Source organism: Gobio gobio (genome assembly GCF_949357685.1).
Source record: "Gobio gobio genome assembly, chromosome: 1".
Classification (NCBI taxonomy): Eukaryota; Metazoa; Chordata; class Actinopteri; order Cypriniformes; family Gobionidae; genus Gobio; species Gobio gobio.
The window spans coordinates 47,806,649-47,830,940 of NC_137097.1; the positions used below are offsets into that span (position 1 = coordinate 47,806,649).

The 24,292-nt window shown below is 39.1% G+C and overlaps 3 protein-coding genes across 4 annotated transcripts in view; all 3 read left to right on the forward strand.

The window, feature by feature from the left end:
* The first annotated feature begins 8 nt into the window (after window positions 1–8).
* odad4 (outer dynein arm docking complex subunit 4) lies at window positions 9–8,611 on the forward strand. The gene is made up of 12 exons (XM_079823651.1): window positions 9–235; window positions 353–484; window positions 1,669–1,822; window positions 1,945–2,006; window positions 2,135–2,282; window positions 2,384–2,608; window positions 4,823–4,951; window positions 5,047–5,125; window positions 5,226–5,312; window positions 5,424–5,620; window positions 5,807–5,907; window positions 7,390–8,611. Exons 1-12 carry the CDS (start codon window positions 119–121, stop codon window positions 7,423–7,425), a joined length of 1,467 nt encoding a protein of 488 aa, XP_079679777.1. The 5' UTR covers window positions 9–118; the 3' UTR covers window positions 7,426–8,611.
* Window positions 8,612–10,303: 1,692 nt separating this feature from the next.
* On the forward strand, window positions 10,304–16,398 carry cnp (2'',3''-cyclic nucleotide 3'' phosphodiesterase). Of its 2 annotated transcripts, none has more exons than XM_079823216.1 (4): window positions 10,304–10,494; window positions 12,233–12,934; window positions 13,019–13,146; window positions 14,661–16,398. In XM_079823216.1, exons 2-4 carry the CDS (start codon window positions 12,250–12,252, stop codon window positions 15,126–15,128), a joined length of 1,281 nt encoding a protein of 426 aa, XP_079679342.1. In that variant the 5' UTR covers window positions 10,304–10,494; window positions 12,233–12,249; the 3' UTR covers window positions 15,129–16,398. The 2 variants fall into 2 exon arrangements, with proteins under 2 accessions (XP_079679342.1, XP_079679343.1); XM_079823217.1 differs by having other exon boundaries at window positions 10,347–10,494; window positions 12,236–12,934; window positions 14,661–16,391.
* Window positions 16,399–19,591: 3,193 nt separating this feature from the next.
* The window catches only part of aclya (ATP citrate lyase a), a 31,758-nt gene continuing 27,057 nt past the window's right edge, over window positions 19,592–24,292 (forward strand). The window contains exon 1 of the mRNA XM_079823132.1: window positions 19,592–19,781. The gene's annotated coding sequence lies outside the window, so the exon portion shown is untranslated. The remainder of the gene's footprint in view (window positions 19,782–24,292) is intronic.

Below are 24,292 nucleotides of genomic sequence, written 5' to 3' on the forward strand. Positions count from 1 at the left end.
TGGGTTTTGTTAGGAGAGTTGCTAGGATACGAGAGGACGGGACGGTCCTGTATTACAACTGCTCTTATTGGTGTGTACTGAAAGGTTTTGATATAATTCTGCTTAGAATACGATTAAGATGTCCGATAACGAGAAAGAACAAGTGCCGAGGAGTACCTTTACCACCTATATGGCTGAAGGTGACCAGCTGTGTCAGAAGGGAGAGTATGTCAAAGCTATCGAGTGCTTTTCCATGGTAAGCTAATAAAAACTAACGTTATGCGAGACGCATATTACATTGCTTACATTCAGATGAAATTAAATCGATTGCTATATTTTACATTTTAAAAGCCTCTTCACTGTTATCCAACAGGCTTTAAGTTTACAGCCGGATGATAAGAACTGTCTGGTCGCCAGATCCAGGTGTTTTTTGAAATTGGGTGACGCAGAGAGCGCGCTGAAAGACGCCGAGACCTCCCTCAAAGACGACAAACGCTACTTTAAGGTGTGTTTATCCGTACTATATTGTTGTGTTTGTGTGTGTGGTGTTTTTTTTTTTTGTCTCCTCGTTTGTTCCAAAAGGTCCCAGAAGCCACAGCTTTGAGCTGCTGTACGTGTACCTGCAGTAAAGACACTTGTCCTGAAGAGGGCGAAGTCGCATGATCTGTTATGTTATCAGATGACGACTCGGTCTCTGAAAATGTTAGATTTACAAGCACGAACACAAAATATATTAGGCTACAAAATTGAACTTTGTGATTTGAATATAAGTTACTGTTTAAGATTTACACTAAAAGTTTTAAGGCAAAAAGGACACTTAGTGAAACATGATAGACTCTGCCTGTGAGGGGCGAATCCACTAAAATGCTAAATGGCCCAGAAAAGAGAGGCTAGTTCTGTGGAAAGTGGCTTTTTCAGATGACACTTGGCTTGATATTTTGTAATGCAATGAAGTTGATTAATTTTTAACCGTGGCGTAAGTTAAGTGTCTGAATACTTTTTGGGGCCACTAAACTCTCCAAAAAAGAAGTGTGTCCAATCCCTTGTGTAATTGTTCGGGGTCAGATGCATTAAATTAATCAAAAGTTATAGTAAAGAGTTCTTCATTTTTTTACTTAACATTATTTTACTTAAATAAAAATAATTTCAAATAAACTTTTATATTTATCAAAGAATTCTCACAGGTTCAACAAAAATATTAAGCAGCACAACTGTTTTCAACATTGATAAGAAATGCTACTTGAGCACCAAAGCAGCATATTAGAATGATTTCTGAAGGATCATGTGAAGAACAGCTATGATCCGCACTCAAAATTTGAAAAAAATTGCGTTACTTTATTTTACGTTGTTTACAGAGGAATGACACTGGCCTTCAGTGTTAATAAACTACACACTGAAGAAGGCCTGCGAGCCGAAACGTGTGTTATTCCTATGTGAACAATGTAAAATAAAGTAACTAAAAGGATCTTCGCTGTACTTTGATGCACCAAAACAGAATACAAGGTATGAGACGAGAGAGCGTGGTATAAATGGCTCTGAATGATCATGTGACCCTGAAGACTGGAGTAATAGCTGCTGAAAGTGACATTTCAAAATTGATTAAAGTATTTTGTAGTAATATATTTCACAATTTTAACTGTATTTTTGTAACCTCTGATTCTCTTTCGTTCTCCATCCTGTCTCCTGCAGGGTCTGTATCAGAAGGCAGAAGCCCTCTACACTATGGGCGACTTTGAGTTTGCATTGGTCTACTATCACAGAGGCCATAAGCTACGTCCAGAGCTGCAGGAGTTCAGACTGGGAATCCAGAAAGCTCAAGCTGCGATCGACAACTCAGTGGGCAGTAAGTCCTCAGACACAACATGATGAGAAATAAGATCATCATATTTTGGTTACACAGCAAAGGGACTTTAGTTACTTTTATCAAAGATTTCAAAACCCACCTCTCTCTCCCCAACCTAAAAGGTCCTTCCTCTGTGAAGCTGGAAAATAAAGGAGATCTGTCTTTCTTCCACAAGTCTCATGGGGTGAGCGCTCTTCTCTTTTCTGTTATACCACCTGCCCTGTCACTCACCCTGCGATTGTTTGTATCTTATGTATATGTTCATTGTAGCAGTGAGTAACACACATTTGTTTGTTTGATACAATCCCAAAGGTTCGTCCCAAGCCTTTGAATCATTCTCATAAGAAGGAATCCAAAAAGCATGCCCAGAAGATGGGCAAATGTGAAAAAACAGCCAAGCAACTTCTGGGAGAACTGTACAGTGACAGAGAATACTTAGAGAAACTTCTACAAGATGAGGGTGTGTGTGTTTTCATGTTTTTTTTAGGCCTTGTTTGATGTTAGTTTGCATCTATGAGGGCGCATATTCTATATAAAGTGTGGCAATCTGCTCCCATACAGATCTTATAAAAGGTAAGATACGAACTGGAGAGCGTGTGCAAGATCTGATCGTGGGCTGTATCTCGTATCTGGACACGCGGACGGCATTCTGGCAGCAGCAGAAACCCATCTATGCTCATCAGCGAGACAGAAAACTAATGCAGCAGCAGCGGAACCGGGTTCTACACAAGCCCCCCTCGGACCCAACCCGATATGTCCTCACCAGTCTGGAGGATATTGACAAAGGTGAACTTCTGCAGAGTTTGAGAGGGGTCATTAGGTTCCTAACAAGAAGGTTTAGCATTAGTTGCACACTCGTTTTACACATGCAAAACCAGCATTAACTACTGTCAAAGTTGGGGGTCAGTAAGATTTTTTTCAAATGTTTTATACTCTTCAAGGCTGTATTTATGCGATCATATTGGTAAATATTATTACAGTTTAAAAGCATTTCTATTTGAACGTTTTAATGTAATTCATTTCTGTGATGGCAAAGCTGAATTTTCTGCATCATTACTCCTGTTTTCGGTGCCATATGATCGTTTAGAAATCACTCGAATATGATTTGAAAACTTTTTTCTTATCAATATTCAAAAAAAGTTGCGCTGCTTAATATTTTTGTGGAAAACGTGATAACTTTCTTTTGTAAAATAAAGGTCTGTACTATCACTTTTGATCAGTTTAATTCTCCCTTGCTGAATAAAATCTTATCTTTCCAAAAAAAATTAAATCTTACTGACCCCAAACTTTTGAACTGAAGTGAATGCAAATGATTATTAGCTAACTGATGAGTGACTGACTTATGACAATATGGAGATAATGTTGGAATTATGATACTAATTATTCTATACATCACACCACAATGTTTGTTTGCAGGTTAGATACATAACACACCCAGCTGATTATTCAAATCTTACTAATAACAGTTAATAGTGCTTACTAAGGACATTTAAACAAACCCCTAACTATCAAAATTAATGGTGTACCATTTGTTCCATGGACATGAACAATACATCAAATTTTGCTGCTTGAAAAGTGCTATTACTTTTATGAAGCTGCAATCAGATTTACTGTTCAGCCAATGTTCGTGGGCAAAATCTAATCTTTTCAGTGGGAATCCACGCATTCTGGAATTTCACATGAGATTCACGTTTTTCACGTGGGTTCACCACGTTGACCAACAGGAAGCTGCTTGATTAAAAAAGAATGACTTCTGTGAAACTTCACTGAAATTGCCACACCTTAAGAGATTTAAAGGGTTGGTTCTATCAAAAATTATTAATTGCTCACCCCTAATGCCGTTCCAAACCCGTAAGACCTTTGTTCATCTTCAGAACACAAATGAAGATATTTTTGATGACACAACGACCACTTTCAAGGCCCAGAAAGGTAGACATGAGGGTAATTAATGACAGCAATTTTTTTCATTTTTCACCCAAATTTCACTCCATTTTTGGGTGAACTAACCCTTTAAGCCAGGGGTGGCGAACTCCGGTCCTGGGGAGCCTCAGTCCTGCAGAGTTCAGCTCCTACCCTGGTAAAACTCACCTGCCTGTCAGCTTCCTGTGGTGCTTCTCAATTCTTATTTGTGCATCCTTGTTTCCTTTCCTCACGTCTTATCTCCACCCCTTCAGGATGCGAGGGTAGGACGCAAGGAAAAGACGTGAGGATGGAGGAATTGAATCAAGTGAGAGATGTCCTCGCTCCCTTTAGCGTCACTTTAAAGCTTCGTCAATTATGTTGCAATAGCTTCAACCTCCATAAAATACCACATTTGTCCATATTTACCATATTACCAGTTATTATTAACAATGAATTATTCCCAGTTATTAACTGATTTTTATTTGTTGTATAGTATTACAGTTTGTTTAATTTTCTTGTGCTTTGATATAATTCTGCTACTGTCCTGCAGTTGTTGTTATTTGACATTTGTGTCTTGTACATATAAACGTAATAATAATAATGAATAAACTCTGGCAAGATGTGAAGGGGGAGGAGAATTAATATCACGTTAATAACGATAAAAACACAAAAGGGTACACCTGTGTATCCTCGCTCATGACTCCTCAGAAAGCCTCCTCGCAGTGCAATTAGAGAGTTTAGATGTCCTACAAGATGGCTGAGCTCGGTCGGTTTCCAGGTCATAGGGTGGAGGACGGAGGAGCGAGGAAACGAGGAGGGATATTGAGAAGCACCCCTGTTAACCCTTCAGATCTTGATTAACTTGTTCAGATTTGTTTGATTAGGGTTGAAGCAAAACTCTGCAGGTCTGTGGCTCTCCGGGACCGGAGTTCGCCACCCCTGCTTTAAGATGTCATGATTTTTGACTAGTGGACAATAAAACAGACCAGAAAAAAATCAGAACACCGTAGCAACACTCTGGTATTGCATGACTTTTGGATGGATGAACATTGTTCAGTATGTTATTGAATTTATGATAATTATTTGTTTAATTGTCAGCCTTGAGTACAGGCAATGCAGAAAGCGGCCTGAAGAAGGCCCGTGAGCTCATGAAGGTGGTGAAAGAATGGTCTGAGGAGGTGCTGCCCAATAAGAGAGAAGTGCTTGGGAACCTGCACAGCTGCATTGGTAGAGTCTGGGAATCTCATCTGCCCAATACTTAAATGTATAATATTAAAAGCACAAGAATCAGAGACTCTGTTAAAAGTTTATGTTCTGTGTAGGCAATGCACTGATGGATCTTGGGAATATGGACAAGGCTCTGCATCATCATGAGAAAGATCTGGAGCTGGCCGAAAAAGGGTGAGTGCTCATGAGAGCAGGAAAACTACCTTTTGTTTTTCTTGGTTGGTTAATAAACTACAATTCATCAGGTGTGTTTGTTTTGTGCTTTGTGTCATAGCGACCTGACAGACAGTAAATCCAGGGCTCTGGACAGCATTGGCCGTGTGTACGCACGGATTGGCAAATTCCAACAAGCTATAGAAGTGTAAGGCATTTGCCTTTAATTAATGTTTACTTTGGTGTTGATGTACACGGACAAGTCTATTGTAATAGTCGTTTTGTTTTCTTCTGTGTGGTTATGTATGCGTTTGCATAGCTGGTTGGAGAAGGTGCCTTTAGCATGTGGCGGGTTAGAGAAAGCCTGGCTGTTCCATGAGATCGGCCGCTGTTACCTTGAGCTGAAGCGCTACGGTGAAGCGCGAGACTACGGCTCCCGCTCGCTCACAGCCGCAGATAATATCAGTGATGAGAAATGGCAGCTCAATGCTGGTGTGCTCATGGCGCAGGCCGAATGTGAGTCCAAACTACATCGCCCAGAATCACAGGAAGTCAGCGGTTTAATGCACTCCGTGACCATGAATAATCTGATTTCCCACAATGCTCAGAATCAATAGGAAGTTAATGTGGTCATCATGTATATTTGATCTACACCGTACTGTGCGATTAGATCATTTTGCATCCTCTTTCTGTCTTACATAGTGAAGCTGGGTAACTACAAGGCCAGTGTGTTACACTTTGAGAGCGCACTGGACCGGGCAAAACTGCTGCAGGACGACTCTGCCAGCGAAGCCATCCAGAAGGTCAACACAGACATTCCTATCCTGCTCTCTCACTCTTTCCCTCATCCCTCTCACCATCCATCTCGCTCGTGGCCTTTTCTATAGTCCCATTCAAACTACATTAAAATGACTGAGATTCTAAATCACACAGGATGCATGCTATTGTTTCTGTGCATTTCAGTTGGACCAAAGGTGTGGTCACATTTACTGTTGTTCGGAAAGTGTTTGCAGGAAAAATCAATATTTCAATAGGAATCCATCCAATCAGAAATTTAGCAAGGGCAAAAGATGCCCCCTATGCAGATTTCCCAATGGGGTTAAAAGCTTGGTTTGGAAAGCTGCTTGGTTTGAAAGTGACTTCTGTGTGAGCTATGCTTCATACATCGCTACTGACAATGGACAACTCACCTTTTTTGCCTGCAAAATTTTGCTGAAATTTCACTAATGTGACCACACCTTATGTTATTTACTTGTCTGGCTATCACCAGACCAAGCTCAATTTAAGATTGAACATTGGTCTGGGGAGTCTGCTCTGTATTTTCTACTGCACAAGAGGCGTGATAAACGAGCATAAATTAAATGACTCTGTACACAATTGGATAGTCCTTCAACCAATCAGACCACAAGAGGCGTGATCAACAAGTATAATTCAAATGACTCTGTATTCAATTGGATAATCCTTCAACCATTCAGACCACAAGAGGCGTGATCAACGGGCAACCACCCATCACTTCTGTATCTGTCATTGTGTTAATCCCGCCAGTAGAGCGGCTGGTGGATAAGCCAGTCTGTGATTGGTTCCCGCAAAAGTGTAACAGAAACAGTAGAAATGAATGTACAGGCAGATCAGGCTGGGTTTACCCAGTCTAGTTATTTACTGTACTATTGTCTAAAGTCTATCCTGTAGAATTCCCTTGAAACTGTCAATTTAAGTCACTCTCGTTTAAAATGGGACATAACCAGACATGAGGAAGCAACATTTGATAAAACATGCTTCTCTTCCATGTTGATACCTGTGTCAGACAACACTATATTTTGTTGTTCGCTTAGTTCCTACTTCTATGGCATTACCCTGTGGAGCTTGTGCATATTAAACATTAAACTGGGATTGATTATGGAAGCTAAGAAACATCTTGTATGACAAAACCGGGACTTTCATAAGGAAAGCAATGAAATTGAAAATAAAAAAAGTTGTGAAAATGCCATCTTAGTTTTATGGCAGGAAAACAGCTGTTCTGATGTTACATTGCGCACATTACATGTCACTGGAATCTTGTTGCGTTGTGCGTAGTAAATACATAACAGCATATTTATCAATACTAGATGTTTTGTCATATCAACTGATAATTGTAATATTTACATGCATTCATTGATCAGGTTTCATTTTTTTTTTGTACGTTATCTGATTCTTGACTATCCCATTGCTCTAATATCATATTTCTTCATGTTGCTCTGATATTATTTGACTCCCTTTAATCAATTCCTCAATTAATCACCTTGCAGGCTCTTCATGAAGCAAGACACAGAGTGACCCAGTAAGACGAGAAACCCCACTGAATAAAATGTCTGCAATCCACCTCCAAGACAAGTCAGAACTAATGCATCCTTATAGTGGAATAAAATCTGCCTGAGGAACATTGTGTTGGATTGCATTTGGGTGTCATTGGTTAAGGATTACTTTATGACTGCCTTCTCTGTGCTTGTTTCCAAACGGTAAAAAGATGTTTTGCATAAACAGACTATCACAGTTTCAGAGGTATAACCAATCATGTTTGATATTTGTGATCCAGTGTCTAAGCGATGTTGCCCAGACACTCTTAATGTTTTGCAGTAGACACACTTGTGCTGTGACCATCTGTTGATATAGAGAAATACTCATAATCCAAACATGGGTTTGAACTGAAAATCATTAAAATGAGTTTAGGTTCGACCTCTAAATAAGTTTACACTCCATCTATTGAGTCAATATTGACTTGAACACAAATATATACCCCTGACGAATTGCTGCCAATTTATGTGTGTGAGTGAGTATGTTTGTGTGGATTACATCTGGTAGTTATATGAATAGGCCTACACCACAAACACTTGTGACAAAGTGGTTGCAGCCAAACTAATGATAAGATGAAGCAGCGAATGTGGTGTTTTTTTTTTTTGTTTTTTTTTTAAACTGCAAACCCTGTCAGTGCAATGTCAAAACGGATAAACACTCAGTGGAGTTCACACGTCCCTCACAGACATCAGCAAGACATAACATGCAATCTTTTTTGCTTGGTATGCTCTTGAACAACAGGCCTGTAAGAATACATTCAAAGAATAATAGATGCCTACGGATACTTTTTTTTTTTTTCATCTTTCCGTAACCTCAAAAATGTTCAAATGCAATATGGAAATGAATACTTTGAAAATGTAATTGGCATGTATTCATTATAATATAATCTCACAATCTTCATATTTCTGTCAAGTTCGCTAGAAGTCAAGTTCATACTTGTAGACAAGGCATGACAATTTTGATGTTTGCATTCACAACTTATCCAAAGATTGTTGAACTGTTTTTAATCTGGGGGGAAACGAAAATGAGTGTGTGGTGGTTTTGTCTCGCTAATCACCTCATCAGGTTCTGCACTCCTATTGGGTTTTGATTTGATTGTTGTTGTAGGTTTATTCAGATTTTGGTGTATTCATATTCTGATAATGTATTGATTAAATTGAAGAATCTGACATAAGATAACACAGATATAACAATACATTTATATATATATGTATATATGTATAAATGTTAATCATAATTAGCACTTTATTGCTTAGTGATAGACTATTTCAGGGGTTTGGTCTTTCAACTGAGAGAGAACATATGCTATTGTATTTAATGAGAATGATGAATTGTTCTGGGAATCTCGAAGCATAATTTTTGTGAGACTTCTAGTTGTCATTTGTAGTGTAGGTAGGGCCCAAACATAAATGCAACACTGTATGTGACCCGCCCAACACATAATTCGCACCCTCTAGCTCAGGGTTGCCAACTCTCTCACGCATTTGGCGTGAGACACACGCTTCCAGGCTCTGTCTCACGGTCTCACCCTGTCCAACTTAATCTCACGCCAAATTGATACTTTTGATTTTAAACAAAGTCTAAGCTTTTACATTTTTTAAGGTTTAATACGAAATTCAAACAATAAATATCGATGTGGCGCACTTAATGAGGCACAACAAAAGCCAGAGAGGGTGCGACATGCTTTCATCTCGCGGTGGCGCGCGCGGTCACGGGGTTCATGCCATGGAGCTCTCAATACTTCTAGCACTGTGTCAATACATTTAAATGGCTTAAGCGGATACACAACAGCTTCACTCTACAGGTGTGTGCAGCAAGTTTTGGTAAACAGTACAGCATAGTGTACATTGATTATTACGTCAACCATATTTACAGTATCAGTTTATGATGGAGATGCAACATTGTTAACATTAATGTTTTTCTTGTATTTAGCCCTCGGACATTCCTTACTAATTGCTCATACTCATTGGTGGTCAAATGTGACCATACACCTTAACAATTTTTCAATTAAATAAATGTTCTATATTTTAGTTCAATAATATGTATTTAATATTTGGAGATCTTTTGGTACTAAATACTATTTGTGCAATAATTATTGTCAATTAAGGACCAACTTAAAATATTTTTCTTCTAATATTTGTATTATTTATATTACAATTAGTGTGGTAATTAAGGTTAAAATGGAGAATTCCAATTCAAAGTCAAATTAGAGAAAAATAATAATTTTCATTTGTAATGCCATTACCCACCAGGTGCCTGTATTAATAATTATAATAAATATACATGTATCTAGTCTAGTTGCTCAAAAAAGTATTGCAGATCATAACTGCTCACTTGTTTTTATGTTTTGCATTTTAATAAATATTTAGACATGATCAAACACTAGATTTCTTTAAATGTGACATTTTAAAACGTTAATAACCTAATATTTTTGAATGATACTTATATGAGCACACACAGTTAATATTAATGAATTCAAGCACATATAATTTTACCCAAGAAACGTTTAAAATAGTACTAAGGCAAACTTATTTTTCGTTATGTACAGTAGGCTATATGCAAATCACCCCCCCCCCCCCAAAACTTACTCTAACCTGAAATTGTAAGTTGGCAACCCTGCTCTAGCTACTCACATTGACAGTATTTAGAATTAAAATGAGTCATTGTTATAAAATTAAAGGTGGATAGGTGTAATAATGGAGGAGTTAAACCATATGATAATTTGAAGCGGAAAGATGTCAGTCAAAAAAGTACAAAATACAGGTTGCTGAGTCTGACGTGCACGGCACTCTGCAAAGCGAAGTAGCGGGAGCGCGCTTAAAATTTGCCTCTGTTTTATCTGCCTCTCCCTTCCGTGTCCGCGCGCTCGTGCACCCAGGGAGCGTGCTCAAGTGCCAGTGGTTTCCGTTTTGTTTCCTGATTATTGCTAGTGCTCGGCCAGTCGGGGGTTTTCTGCGCAGCGCTTTGGAGAAACGTGGAATTTGGCTGTGCGGTGCTTTGAACCTTCAGTCCCGGGGAACGGTGACAGCTTTTCATACATCTGCCAACGTTGGAATCAAGTGAGTTGCATTTACGCGGAACACTGACTATTACTTTTTAATCGTGCATATCATATTTGCAACCAATAAGTTTGATTATGCAAATCTAAGTTTATGCAAAACCCCCCCAAAAAACCCAAAGATTTTACATAATGTGTTTCTGGCATGTGCTCTCTTTTCCAGCTGCGCGAGGCATTGCCACGCTGATTTGTTTTGTCTGCATGCAGCGTGGCCGGGCACTGCCACTCCCCGAATCCCTGGCTTTGTATTGTTACCGTTAATTAACGGAGTTCGCTCGTTTGGTCCTATTTATTTACAAGCTTCTGTAGATTTTAGACATTCGTTGAATGAAATGTAGTTCGCGTTTCTTTTGAATAGGCGCACAAATTGTCCACCAAGTTATCTAAATGTGTGTGCTCATTGTCGTTAAATCAAGTACAGTTATATGCGTGTGACCCGTGACTTCTGCTTGATTTGCCGCTACTGTCTAAGTGAATCTACGGGGCGTTTTGGGTTTTCTTTGTCTTCCATAGATTAGGTGGCGTGCCCGAGTCTAATTTGATCACACAAAGGCTGCGTATCAACCCAGTGAGCTGCCTACCTAGACAGCATTTTGGGTATCGGACATATTGAAATGACTCGCAACGTGTTTGCTTCCTAGAAATGCTGCCTAAGTAGGCAGCTCACTTGAGATTAAAGCACAGCCACAAAGAAGTGGCCCAAATGATGTGCAGGTGTTGGTGTCTCACGGCTCGCTGCTGGGCTCCTGTAAAACAGGCCCCTGCTTCTGCTTTTCACACACTTTCATCAGAATCTGGACTGTGTCCAAGGTTAAATTAAAGCCTTACTTTGTCAAATCTGGCCGCTGCGTAGAAGAGGTAATGTTATTTATTTAGGGGAAGTTATAGGTGCCTTCTGAACCCATGAGGTGTGAATTATCTTGCCTGGCTGATATGAAGGTGTCATTTGATTAAGCTCTATTAATTTGCATGGTTCCATTAAAATGAGGAACAAAAGATGATGACAACTGGTTTCACAATAAAAGCGTGGCATTGCCATTTAACATCTGATGACTCGGTTTCATGTATCTGAGCTACAGAGTACAGACATCTGCTTATTACTCTGGAAACTAGCAGCTAATACATTAGGAGACCGTGATATGATGGTGCAAAATGGCATTGAAACTGAAGACTTCCAGCATAAAGAGTTTCTGTGTGTTTCTTTAGGCCTCTTTAATAGAGTAAAAGATGTGAGGCAAAGAGAAATGCGGAGAAAAAGCAGAGTAATGTGTAATCCAGAGAAAAAGCAGCTCTAGTGTTGGCAGTCTGATGGCTGCTCAAATTTCACTAGAAATGCACAGTGGTGTTTTATTTCATGAGTTTGAATGTGCATTGGACTGAACGGAGCAGTGGTTTTCAGATTTGCTTGGAAGGACAAGAGCTGGATTCTGTACAGAGGTTGCAGAACTGAAATATGCAGTTGTAAAGTTTAAATTTCCAAGAGCCTACGTGCTGTGACGGGTCTGAAGAAGTTGTCATTTCAACTGCATCATGTGTATTGCTTTGCATTTCTGGGCAATTCACTAGAAAACAGACTGGCAGTGAGTTTCTGTTAATCTTTACCAAGCGTTCCTGGAGCTGCCTGTCATTTATCCCCTTGTAAACATTTGCATGTAGTTCTGATCATGTAATTCCACAGCGTAGTCTCCTGTAAAAAATGCATTCACACTCACTATTGCAAATTTTGTCTTGTTTGTTAGCAGCCTGCTGTGTAGCAATGGAAGCTGAACAGAATCAGGAAGTTCCAGAGGCTGTTACTGAGACTCAGGAAGTGGCAGTGCAGCAAGAGGAGAAACCAGAGCCCAAGTCTGAAGAGGTGGCTCAGGCACCTTCAGAAGCAGCAGGTCCCCCAGATGCGGCCTCTGAACGGGAGAAAATCCCAGAGACCACTGGGGAATTGCCAGAAAAGGAGAAGGCGTCCGAATCTGAAGCACCTCCTGTCCAACTACCTGAGCCCAAGGAGGCTCCGGCGAAGTCTCCTGAGGAAACCCCAGCTGCCGAGTCTTTGGAGAAACCCCCTCAGCCGGAACAGCAGGAGAAATCTGAGAAGCCCCAGGTTCAAGTGAGTTCTGAACCCGAGAAGCAGGAGGAAGAAGCTGTGAAAGAGGTGGAGCCTAAGAAAGAAGAGTCCAAACCCACTGCTGAAGATAAGCCAGAAGAATCTGATAAAGGTGAGAAGACTAAGACAGAAGGAGGAGAGGATGAGGTACAACAACAAGAGGCTGATGGGGTTCAAGCCGAGCTTCCAAAAGAGGCCGAGACCCAGCAGAAAGAGCCAGGACTGCCTTTCTTCTTTGGCTGGTTCCTGCTTCCAGAGGAAGAGGAGCGAATTAAGTGTGCAACCATGGACTTTCTCAAGACTCTGGACACTTTGGAGGCCTTCAAAGAACACATCAGTGAATGTGAGTGGCCTGTGAGAACGCGCAGACTCGTGATTCTTCTCAGAGTTTGTGGATATGTTGCTGATATTGTTTTTGCTTTCCCAGTTACTGGTGAGGCAGAGAAAGAGGTGGATCTTGAGCAGTACTTCCAGAATGCACTGCCCCTCCACTGCACTACAAAGTTCTGTGACTATGGCAAAGCAGAGGGGGCAAAAGAATATGCAGAGCTACAGGTCAGTTTTCCACATAAGCGCTCTTCCTCTGTTTCGTATGTAGTGCAAATGTAAGGAGTGCACGGGTGTGTTTTTGGAAGATCTCTACTAAATTATAAACTTTTTGTTGAAGCCGTTAACTAATAATCTGGGGTCTATACTTGTTTTTCACAATATAAATTACAGTATTATAATATTACATTTGGAGTCAGTCATTTAAACATTTTGATTTACAGTAAAGAATGGTAGCTATTTCTTTAGATCAATACTAATAATGGTATATCTGATATGTCGTGTCCCTGAAATTTGGTTAACCCTCTGGGGTACTTCACTTATGGGTCACACTCAGGACCTTCGGGTCAAATGACCCGGAGGGCGGGATTAAGATAAAAAAGATTTGAGTAAAATCAATGAAATATATTTTTGTTAAATATTTTTTCTTTTCTTTTTTGGTGTTTTGAGAGAATTTTATGATTTATAATGAATATTTATGCAATAATTGACCCATTTTTTCCCCATTGAATATAATAATAAAAAAATAAAAAAAATATATATATATATCCACACACACACTTTTATTTTATTATTTTTTATTATTATTATTATTAAAGCTGTATTTCATTTTCGAGTCAAGCCTAGGCCACATGAAAGCAATTTTTAAAATGAGATCGGTGCCATCCGGTGGACACATTGAGCATTTTTATCACGCAATAGCACATTTTTACCACTATAGTGGATCTTGCGTTTTATAAAAATAAAAAATCGTAGCTTCATCGGAGTGGTCTGAAACTTGGTGACTTTATTGGTACTTGGTATATGAACACCCAAAAAAATTGGGGACAGGATTTAAAAAGTCTTAAGTGGTCGTAAAAAAAATAGTCACACTCAGGTCATTTGGGTCAAAAATGACCCCCATAGGAAATGAATGGGAAATTGGCAAAAATATGAAAATACAGAGGTTTTTTTGGTGCATCCAATCTACAAATCAGCCAGGATGCAGAAAAAAAGGACTCAACAGTGCAGGGGTGAATCTTTTTTTTGTCTTTTTTGCACTCTTGATGTTTTAGAGATTCACCCCTTCACTGTTGAGTCCTTTTTTTCTGCATCCTGGCTAATTTGTAGATTGTATGCACACAAAAAAACTAAAAGATGAACACAAGATATTTGGAAGAATGTTTGTAACAAAGCAGAGAGAGCAACCATTGACTACCATAGTACATAGTAAAAAAATACTATGGTAGTCAATGGTTGCTCTCTCTGCTTGGTAACAAACATTCTTCCAAATATCTTTTGTGTTCAGCAGAACAAAGAAACTCATACAGGTTTGGAAAATCTTGAGGGTGAGTAAATGATGACAGAATTTTCATTTTTGGGTGAACTAACCCTTTAACATGCATCATGACATGTCAGTGTATACATGTGTGAATGTCGAAAAATAAATGCTGTACAATTGATGAAACCTAATGCATTAACAAATTGAACAATTGTAAATTGCTACCAAAACATGCAGTACTTATTTGAGAATTTTCTTGCAGGCGGTCAAGGAATCATTTAGCAAGTCTGATGAGCTTTCAGTCACTGCTCTCATAGTGACCCCTCGTACGTTTGGGGCCCGTGTGGCATTGACAGAAACCCAGATGAAGCTGTGGCCCGAGGGAGCGGACAAGGAAGGCGTTTCTCCGGCCCTCCTGCCCAGCGTTGAGTCTCTCCCGGCGGGTAGCCGCGCCCACGTCACATTAGGCTGCTCGGCTGGCGTGGAGTCGGTTCAGACCGGTTTGGATCTGCTGGAGATCCTGGCTCTGCAGAAAGAGGGCAAGGAGGGCACCCAGGTCGAGATGGAGTTGGGTACTTTGTCCTACCTGAGCGAGGGCCGTTGGTACATTGCCCTGAGGGAACCGATTACCGCAGACACCACCTTCTCTAGCTTCTTCGAGGACAAGCCTACCAATGACCAGGGCAAAAAGGATGGAGAGAAGAAAAAGAAAAAGTGTACCATCCTGTGAGTGGAAAGCAAGAAGGAGGAGGAGAAGAGAGGGGGAAGAAGACATTTTTCCTTAGGGCTCCAGCCCTCGGTTGGCTGAGGATGTTGTGTTTTTGCATGTGTAGGTGGATTGCGTGTATGTTTCGCGGCTTTAGTGTGCGCACAGGGATGGCTTGGGATGATTTGGCAGGCAGTGTGAGACCAGACGTTCCAAAGTGGCCTGCTGGCTCCCGGCTCTCTCTTAGCTGGTGCCTTTTTTCCTTTTGCCTGGCAACACGAGCTCAGAGGCCTTAGTATCTGCCTTAAGGTCACGGTTCACTCTGCTGGAAAGTTCCCTTTGCTTTAGGAGCTAGTTCACACGGCTGTTTGGCCGCCACACCATCCCTGTTCCCTTTACACAGGTACATTCACGATTGGTCTTCCTTACACGTGACATTCATGTAGAACACTTAGATTTAGCACAACTTCACTGGTTTGATTAACTGATTTGTACTCTTTCTGAGCTTAGTCCAGATACATGGTTCGAACTGCCTTCAAATTCGGTTTGAGGCTGGCGTTGCTGTATTTTAGAAGATTTCCATTTAGATCTTCCAACACTGGAAGTTTTGGTATAGAGTATAAATCTGTTAGTTTAGTATGTGATTCTTTGGTGTCCCTCTCTTTCTTCTGCTTTTTGTGGAGCTGATAATTTCCAAGAATTCATTCTGCACCACTGTAATCTCACTCCTCTGATAGTGATCAGGTGTGTGTGCGCGTGTGCATGCCTTTTGCAAAAAACAAAACGCATTATTCTTCCTTTCAATCGCGTTACATTGACTAAGGTTTTTCTTTTTATCAAATAAGACTACATACTCTCCGTGACGTTTTTATGCTAAAGTGTGTATGTGTATGAAATGGAACATTCTCTCCTAAACTGTCTTACCGTTTACAGTGTTGGTCAAACCATCGGAGACCCCTTTTGAAATTACAGCCTATCACGTCGGATGAGATATGCCTGTGCTTCTCCATTATATCTGTATGATCAGCGCTTTCATAAATCCAGTATATTCACATGTGATGGTACATTTACTCTCTCTCTGTCTCTCTCATTCATATCAGTTTTGAAAAAATGTGCACTCTAAATACTGTGACGAGCATCTATCTGGTGCCTTCCTCTTCTGTAGGTTTCTAGATGGCCGAAGCCATGCTTCTCATAGGTCTCTGACATCAAGGCACTAAATTTTTGCACTTATCTTGTTTTTCATTTGTTTTTGTACACTTAATAAAGAATGTGCTTGGCTCTGACAACCCTGGCTTTCTGTTCTTGCTTTAAGTGAATTATGTTCTTGATGTTTCTGGGATTTAATTTATTCGTTAGCTTGTTCTAATTAAAGACGCGTGTGTGTGTAATCGTTTTTCCAAATGGGTGGTTGCATGCTCATTCGTTCCACTTCAAATAGTTTCCACCTTTGCCCAAAATGTGTTTAGGCGTAACTGGAGCTAACATCTGGTTCCTAATCAGCAGCAGTTTTGGCATTCATAGGAAATGTAATTATCTTAAAAATGCAGGGAAAATAACTAGTTTAAGATGCTTGTGAAATATACAAGTTTTAATTCTTGACAGTCGGCAGCTTCCCATTCTTAGTTCACTCCTGGGTGTGTCAGTCAGTGTTCTGCCTTTTCCAGTAGGTGGCGATTTTCACCACTGAAAGCTTCCAGAATCTAGATGGAATCTAGATGGAAGCCCATGTAATCAATCTGATGTAGCTAAACAGCTAGCGAGTTGACCAACAAGAGAGGCAAGAATATGTTGGTTTATTCCTATGAATATTCCCTCCATATAATATTTTATTTATTTTTTGCCTTGACAGTATGTTTGTATTAGCTTGCTCAATATCTCCCTGGTGATGATTTCCTGCCAAGTCTCATTTCTCTAAATATGATTGATTGTGTTTTCATACATGCATATAGCCTATATTACAGTTAAGTGTTCTCTTCATACACACACACATATATATATACATATATATATATATATACATATATATATATATATATATACATTTCATTCATTCCATCCTATCCTGCTGGGACCCAGGAATAGACTTTTGTTCACTGTTGTGGACATATTTTAGTACATTTCTCTGACACAATACATGACAGAGTTTTAAGTCTTGATGTCCTGTAAAGAGCACATTCAGGGGTTTTCAGAGATACCAAATGTTTGGAGGTTTTAACAGGACAACAACTTAGTCTCTAGAAATGACACATTAATTTAGTGATCAAATCTAGCACTCCTATGGAAAATGATATTTTGTAATTATCATTTAAATCAGACATTTTCAAATTGTTTGTCTTAAATCAACATCTCAGAAAACTTGATTGGCTTTCTAATCAGAATATGTCTACAAAACAGGGCATTGATTTCATACATTTCTACAGAGGATGACACCAAGCATGTTTATCAGGCATTTTGGGAGACAAGTGAATAGCGAAAGAAATGTATCAATATTCCTTTGAAATATTAGATTATGAAAATGTTGCCAATTGTTACTCCCATTATTACACTTCTCTTTTCATTATATGTTGCTCCAAGAACATATTAGATACAGTGTATAGTTTGAATGGGACTAAAAAAAAATGATATTTGTACTTGAAATACGACAAAATGCTCAGTTTGAATGAATGAGTAAAGTATTTAAAAACTGCTGGCACTTTTAAAAGGGGGAAGAGACAGAAAGAAACTCTGGGTTTACCAAAGAAAACCTGCTCCCGACCAGGTTACGTTCACAGAGTAAGTTACCATGGTATCTGACTCTGAGTAGAAGTTACCTCTCTTTTAGAAACGGGCTTGACTTATACCCTGCTTTCTCGGGTTTAACCTCCCATTCTGAAACAGAAAACCCAGAGTTCATTTCAAGGTTACTCAGAGTTTTCATTTAACCACCTTTCTGAAACGGGCCCCAGGACTTAAAGCATGTTTATCAGGCATTTTGGGAGACACAAGTGAATAGTGAAAGAAATATATCAATATTCCTTTGAAATATTAGATATTATTATGAAAATGTTGCCAATGTTACTCCCATTATTACACTTCTCTTTTCATTATATTTTGCTCCAAGAACATATTAATATTAGATACAGTGTATAGATATATTGTTCTGAACGGGACTAGTACACATGTATGGCCATTTTACCCATATATTGTATAAAGTCAAATGGTATATCAATTAATTCCGTTATATCTTTTGTAACATAGTTGAGAATCATCTTTGGTTTAAAAGAAATCCTGAACCTTAAAATGGAGTGGTTGTTTTTGCCTATACATGTAATTTCATGACATTGAAATTTTTTTAAACAACTGAGTCCTGGTGTCCACTACAGAGGACATAGCATAACGTGAATAAAATATCACTTTTCAAACAAACAAAAATTCTCAGGAATCAATATCGTATAGCCTACATGAATGCAGCCGACTCCCCTGATCAGTGCTCTGACTGCTGAATAGGGAGCTGATTGAGACGCATCCTGTATCTCAGCTGAGGCACAACTTTATCATTGAAATTCACTGCATTAATAATATGGAGCTTACTTTTAGTTCTAATGCTTTTCTTTCAACTGGGCACCAGGCCACGCTGTTAAACTTGTGGCTCCACACTGACTTATCAAAGTCTTGCTTCTGCAAACACTGTTGACATCCAGTGATCAATGGCAATGTTTCTATTTAAAGCCAGCACTGACTGTCTTTGTACATTCATCTTGAGTCATATCTCTTGGCTGGGACCCTTCAAACCCATTAACTGATGCTGCCGAGGACAGAGGAGCCAAACAGTGCATTAGCAACAGCCAGTGCTGCAATGCCCTTTGTAAAGGCCAATTAATTCACCTGAGAAGCTGCATCACTTTGATTTTATCTTACATGGAGCAATAGATATGGAGCTAAATTGAATTGTAAAAGTAAGATTGCGCTGCCTGGGGAGCCTGCCTTTAAAAGCCTCCGAATGTGTGTACAATGATTAATGATTCGGGCTTTGGTTAGCAAATGTGAATATTATTTTGAGACAATAATGGATGTTGCATTTTTCAATACTTTGGTTTGTTGTAATATTATAAATGCCCCTCTCTTCTTGCTAATCCATAGATTAAATAATCTAATTAATATAACGACCTGAATATGTGACCAGACTGTACGTGCAATATGACGCAATTTCTAGCGTCATTGTTTACTTGTCTGGCAAAATAGAAATGATTGCGACAACTTATTTTAGAAATCGTGATTTTCAAAACCCAAGTCCGCATTGCACATTCGGGTCATTTTTCGGGTTCATTGCGGCGCGTTGCTAAACTAAACGCTTGATGGTGCAGTCTGATTGGCCGAGCGGAGCGGAATTAGCCAACCAAACCCTGGTCCGATGAATCGTTCACTGTTCAAGTGGGTGCGGCCTCGAATCACGGCGGATGGCGAGAGCCAATCAGAGACAGAAGAAATCAGCCAAGGCCATCGTCAGATGTCAGCGTAGAGAAAACAGGAACGGCTGAAAGGATACCGAGGGAGGGAGCAAGCCACGCTGTCCAGAGGAGGAGGATAAGTGTCTACTGCAACCATATCTCGACTGTCAACACACTCGGAGAGGCTGCGTACAGTAGGAAGTCACTGAAAGGAAGAAACTTGCAGTCCTTAATCGTACATAGACCGGTAAGTGACTTAAAAACCCTCAAGGTAACGTTACAAGTAATATAAACAGTGAATACCGTAAGCAGTCTTTCATTTGGAAGTAAATTTAGCGTAATCTATGAAAGAGAGAATATAAAACGTACAGTGACACAGCTGTTTTTGCTCAAAACGCTGCAGAGACCAGTGTTGACGAACATTAGCGTAGCTAATCTAAGTTACATTTATTGTTATTTTCATCATGAATATCAGTCACACACACAGAGACCCAAATGAGACAGGTTTTACTGGTCTTTACCTGTCATTGAAATAAATGAATAGCTGAGGTAACACCTTTTCACGTATACGGAAGTGTAAGGTGCATGTTATGTTCTTGAAAAGCAAAATAAACAAATACAGCGCACAAGAAGTAAAAACAAATGTTAATTTCCTTTAATTGTAGTCTAGAGATGTTTTACAGTATATGGCAAGCCGTTTTAAACATATTCCTTAAAAGTACTAGTATCTCTTTTATGCTACTATGTATGTTACTATTAATTCGATTGTAGTGCTTGCACACTATTACTAACTCTATTAGTTGGCATATCTATTCAATTAGTCACTAGTACTTATGCAGTGGATGCTAGTAGGTATTCTCTTGCTGCTAGTCACTATCCCAGGTGCACCAAGACTAGTGTGCTATCAAAGGAATAGGTATTTGTATTTAATGAATTGTTGTTAGTGAATTTGAATCTCAATTGGATTACTTGCTAGCGATTAAAACATTACTAGTAACAACTAACATGCTTATTAGTTTTATAAGAATATTTTTTAATGGATTGCAGTAATGATGCATTTGATTAAAGTAAAATAAAGTGAATACATGTTTGGATGATGCATTATAAGCTTGAGCCTAACTGAGGAGGATTCGTCCTTACTCTTTAGGTGAGTTGAGATCAATCAGGATAGAAATTAGATTAATAACGGCAGTCATAAACTTTAGATTTGGTGTTTCAATTTCTTTAGTGTTGTTCAAATGTAACAGTCTAATACAAATATTTGTATCAGATGTGTGTTGGATTAGTCTGGAGGGTAATAAGATCAATATTTTTAGTCTGACATCCCCCTTTCTCCCCGCATCCTTCCTATGTGATGAATGATACTGCTGCTGTTTTGTGAGTGAGGGAAACGCAGGTTATAAATCAGCCGCATCACTAGTAGTGTGAAACACAGCTGGTTAAGTGTGTGTGTGTGTGTGTGTGTGTGTGTGTGTGTGTGTGTGTGTGTGTGTGTGTGTGTGTGTGTGTGTGTGTGTGTGTGTGTGTGTGTGTGTGTGTGTGTGTGTGTGTGTGTGTGTGTGTGTGTGTGTGTGTGTGTGTGTGTGTGTGTGTGTGTGTGTGTGTGTGTGTGTGTGTGTGTGTGTGTGTGTGTGCGTGCAACTGGCCTGCACTTACAGAAAAGTACCATGGCATTGCTGTCTGACCTCACCATTGTAAATGTGATCAGATTCGGGCACTGGTGACTCTGTGTGCAGTAAAATCAATACTACTAAAACACTCCACCCCGCTCTCAGTAATATAGGAAAGTACATGGCATATCAGTCGCTGAAGCGATGACTATCTACTGAATCTAGAGATGCACTGCCAGTTTTTCCTCTTGCTCATCTATCTTACAAAATGTACCACGGAAACCATGGCTTCTGTTACTGCACTTATTACTAATATCCTAAATGTGTAATAAAAAAATATCCTCAGAATCCTTCAGTAGTTTCTTGTTTTGATGAAATTGCCTAATAGGAAGTTACATTTGGTATATTCTTCAAGAGATGTGCATGGTGAACAATCAGGAAAAAAATACATAACTCTTTATAAATACATTTTATGTGCTCTATATGGTTATCTTAAAAGCTGCACCATTATCTATTTTGGATGCTGTGTTGGTTTCGCAAGTCTACTTGGTTATCTGTCGTATTGTGGTTGACTTATTTTACATCACTGACCTGTGAGTCCAGTGTGGCCAGTGCAATGACTCATCATTTCTGCTGATGCTGGATATCAAATCTAGGAGTAAATTGATACAGCAATGTGTGTTTGTGCATATGCATGTGTGTAGGAAGTGGGTTGTGGTAAGATGTTGTTGGTTTTTTTTCCTTAAAGTCTTTAAATGCTTATCTTTCTTCTCAGTCTGTACATACATTTACAGCACTCCAGTGAGCTGGATGGGTGGTGTGCAGGGAGGATGTTGGGGGTGGAGCGGTCCTCTCTCTTTTCATTAGTAAATTGTTTGGGTCAAGGACCCGACTGTCTACTAACTGAACGCTTTGTTCTCCTCACCACATGCATCCACATCAATTCTCATTACAGAAGGGGGGCTTTATAAAACTGTTAGACTATTATAAAGGTGCATAAAGAAGATGGCATTCTTATTTAGAGCATTCCTTAGTAACATTTGTCCTTAAAGACATTGTTATCCATGAAATCAATGACAATTTTGGGGTGTTTGTAATAGGCAACATTTATCTTCTTAATGTTCATCAATAGATTTTTTATTTTTCAACTGGAATACTTAGCAAATATCAAATTAATAAAACCGTTTAAAAAAGTGTTAGCTGTAATTTTGTGAGAACCCATTTCTGACCGGAGAATTTAGAATAAAAAAATAATAATAATTTGAATCATCAGAATGGTATGAAACTTGGTGACTTTTGACACTTGGAATGTGAACACAAAAAACATGAGGCCGTGATTCGAACAGGCTAAGTGGTTGTAAAAAACTCCTTTGGTCAAAAATGACCGACCATAGGAAATGAATGGGAAATTTACAAAAATCTACAAATCAGCCACAATACTGAAAAAAAAAATACACAGCAGTGAAGGGGTGACACTATAAAACATCAATAATGTGATCTAGACATATGTCCACAAACACACACACACACCTATGAACCACTGTGTGTGTAAGACAGAGCAAAGTTTTGAGAATATGTGAAATCCATTCAATAATTCGGTCAAAATTCTGAAAAAGCTCACAGCAGTGAAGGGGTGACACTCTAAATCATCAAGGCTGTGAAACACACACACACACACACCTATGAACTGCTGTCTGTAACACAGAGCAAAGTTTTGAGAGTATGTGAAATCAATTCAATAATTCAGTCATAATGCAGGAAAAGCTCACTGCAGTGATGTGGTGTCACAGGGTGATTTGAATGAATTGCATTTTTTAAAATAAATTCTGAATCAAAAATTGGGTATCAAAATGCTTCCTTGAGTTCTCTTTTCTAACACAAAGTTCAGGTTTGACTGTAATCATGATGCATAAACTAACACTTCTAATCACTATTTCTAACAAAAAAAATTATATCTTAAGCTTGACAAAAAGTAGTCTTTGAGATTGTTTAAAGGGTCTGGTCACTTTTGACCGCTAAGACCACCAGTGTGACTCCCAAATAACCTCACAAAAAATACTTCACACACTACCACAAAAGTTTGGAGTCAGATTTATTTAATTGTTTTAAAGTCACTTTTACTCACCAAGGCTTTTTTTTGTTTGTTTGATGATGATAATAAAGTAAAAACAATAACATTGTGAAATATTACAATTTAAAAGAACTGTTTTAATATATTTTAAAATGTTATTATTTTCTGTGATGGCAAAGCTGCATTAGCATCATTATTCCAGTCTTCAGTGTCACATGATCCTTCAGAACTCTTCCTAATATGATGATTTGATGCTCGAGAAACATTTCTTATTATTAAAAACAGTGTTGTTATATTTTTTTGTAGATAAAGTTACATTTTTTAGGATTCTTTGAATAGAAAGCTCAAAATATATATATATATATTTTTTAAACCAACACACACACACACACACAATCTTTTGAATGGTAGCGTAATAATTTTGCGACACATTCTTTTTTTGTTGTCTGTGTTTTAGCCAGTATAGTGTTGAATGCAGACTGAGATGGTTGGCCCTTGTCATTCTCTGCCAACTGGTTTATCTAGTCTTTTTGAAACAAATAGGGTTGTGTTGACCCTGCTGACAGCTTGGCACTTTCGTCCTACTGCACGTCCTGGCAGGGTTCAGACAGGCGGCTATGATGTCATCTGAATAGGACTTTAGCCTGCCAATCACAAATGCAGTCATGCATGAGTCGAGTTTTCACTGCGTGGCACTGTTGATGGAGAGAATGGGAATAATAACTTCTAGCTCATATTCTAGCTAATGCATACGATTTGGTGAAATTGTTTGTACCTCATACTGTAAATATGTCTGTCTGGATGGTTTTTCTTTTCTCTTGGTTTAAAAAACGCTTATTTTATTAGTGCTGTACCTGATTGTGCTTCTATCATGTGCCAATCAGGCTGCAGTTAAATGGCACCGCACGAAGTCCAGGTCTAATCAAATCGGGGTGAGCATCAAGCCTATTTTTAGCTGCCTTCCCTGATTCAGGAAAAGGTAAACCGAGAGAGACCAGCAGATGTACTATAAGTGGCAAAGACAAATGTAATTCCGCAAAAGAGAAAATGCATGCAAAATTTACAAATTCTACAGAA

What these genes read in the sequence shown, in the direction of transcription:
- odad4 (XM_079823651.1), top strand. Translation starts at nt 119, where the DNA reads ATGTCCGATAACGAGAAAGAACAAGTGCCGAGGAGTACCTTTACCACC. An exon ending in ACGACAAACGCTACTTTAAG is followed by an intron (nt 485 to 1,668) that starts GTGTGTTTATCC and finishes TGTCTCCTGCAG; the next exon opens with GGTCTGTATCAGAAGGCAGA. An exon ending in CTGGAGCTGGCCGAAAAAGG is followed by an intron (nt 5,126 to 5,225) that starts GTGAGTGCTCAT and finishes TTTGTGTCATAG; the next exon opens with CGACCTGACAGACAGTAAAT.
- cnp (XM_079823216.1), top strand. Translation starts at nt 12,250, where the DNA reads ATGGAAGCTGAACAGAATCAGGAAGTTCCAGAGGCTGTTACTGAGACT. An exon ending in CAAAGAACACATCAGTGAAT is followed by an intron (nt 12,935 to 13,018) that starts GTGAGTGGCCTG and finishes TTGCTTTCCCAG; the next exon opens with TTACTGGTGAGGCAGAGAAA. An exon ending in AAGAATATGCAGAGCTACAG is followed by an intron (nt 13,147 to 14,660) that starts GTCAGTTTTCCA and finishes ATTTTCTTGCAG; the next exon opens with GCGGTCAAGGAATCATTTAG.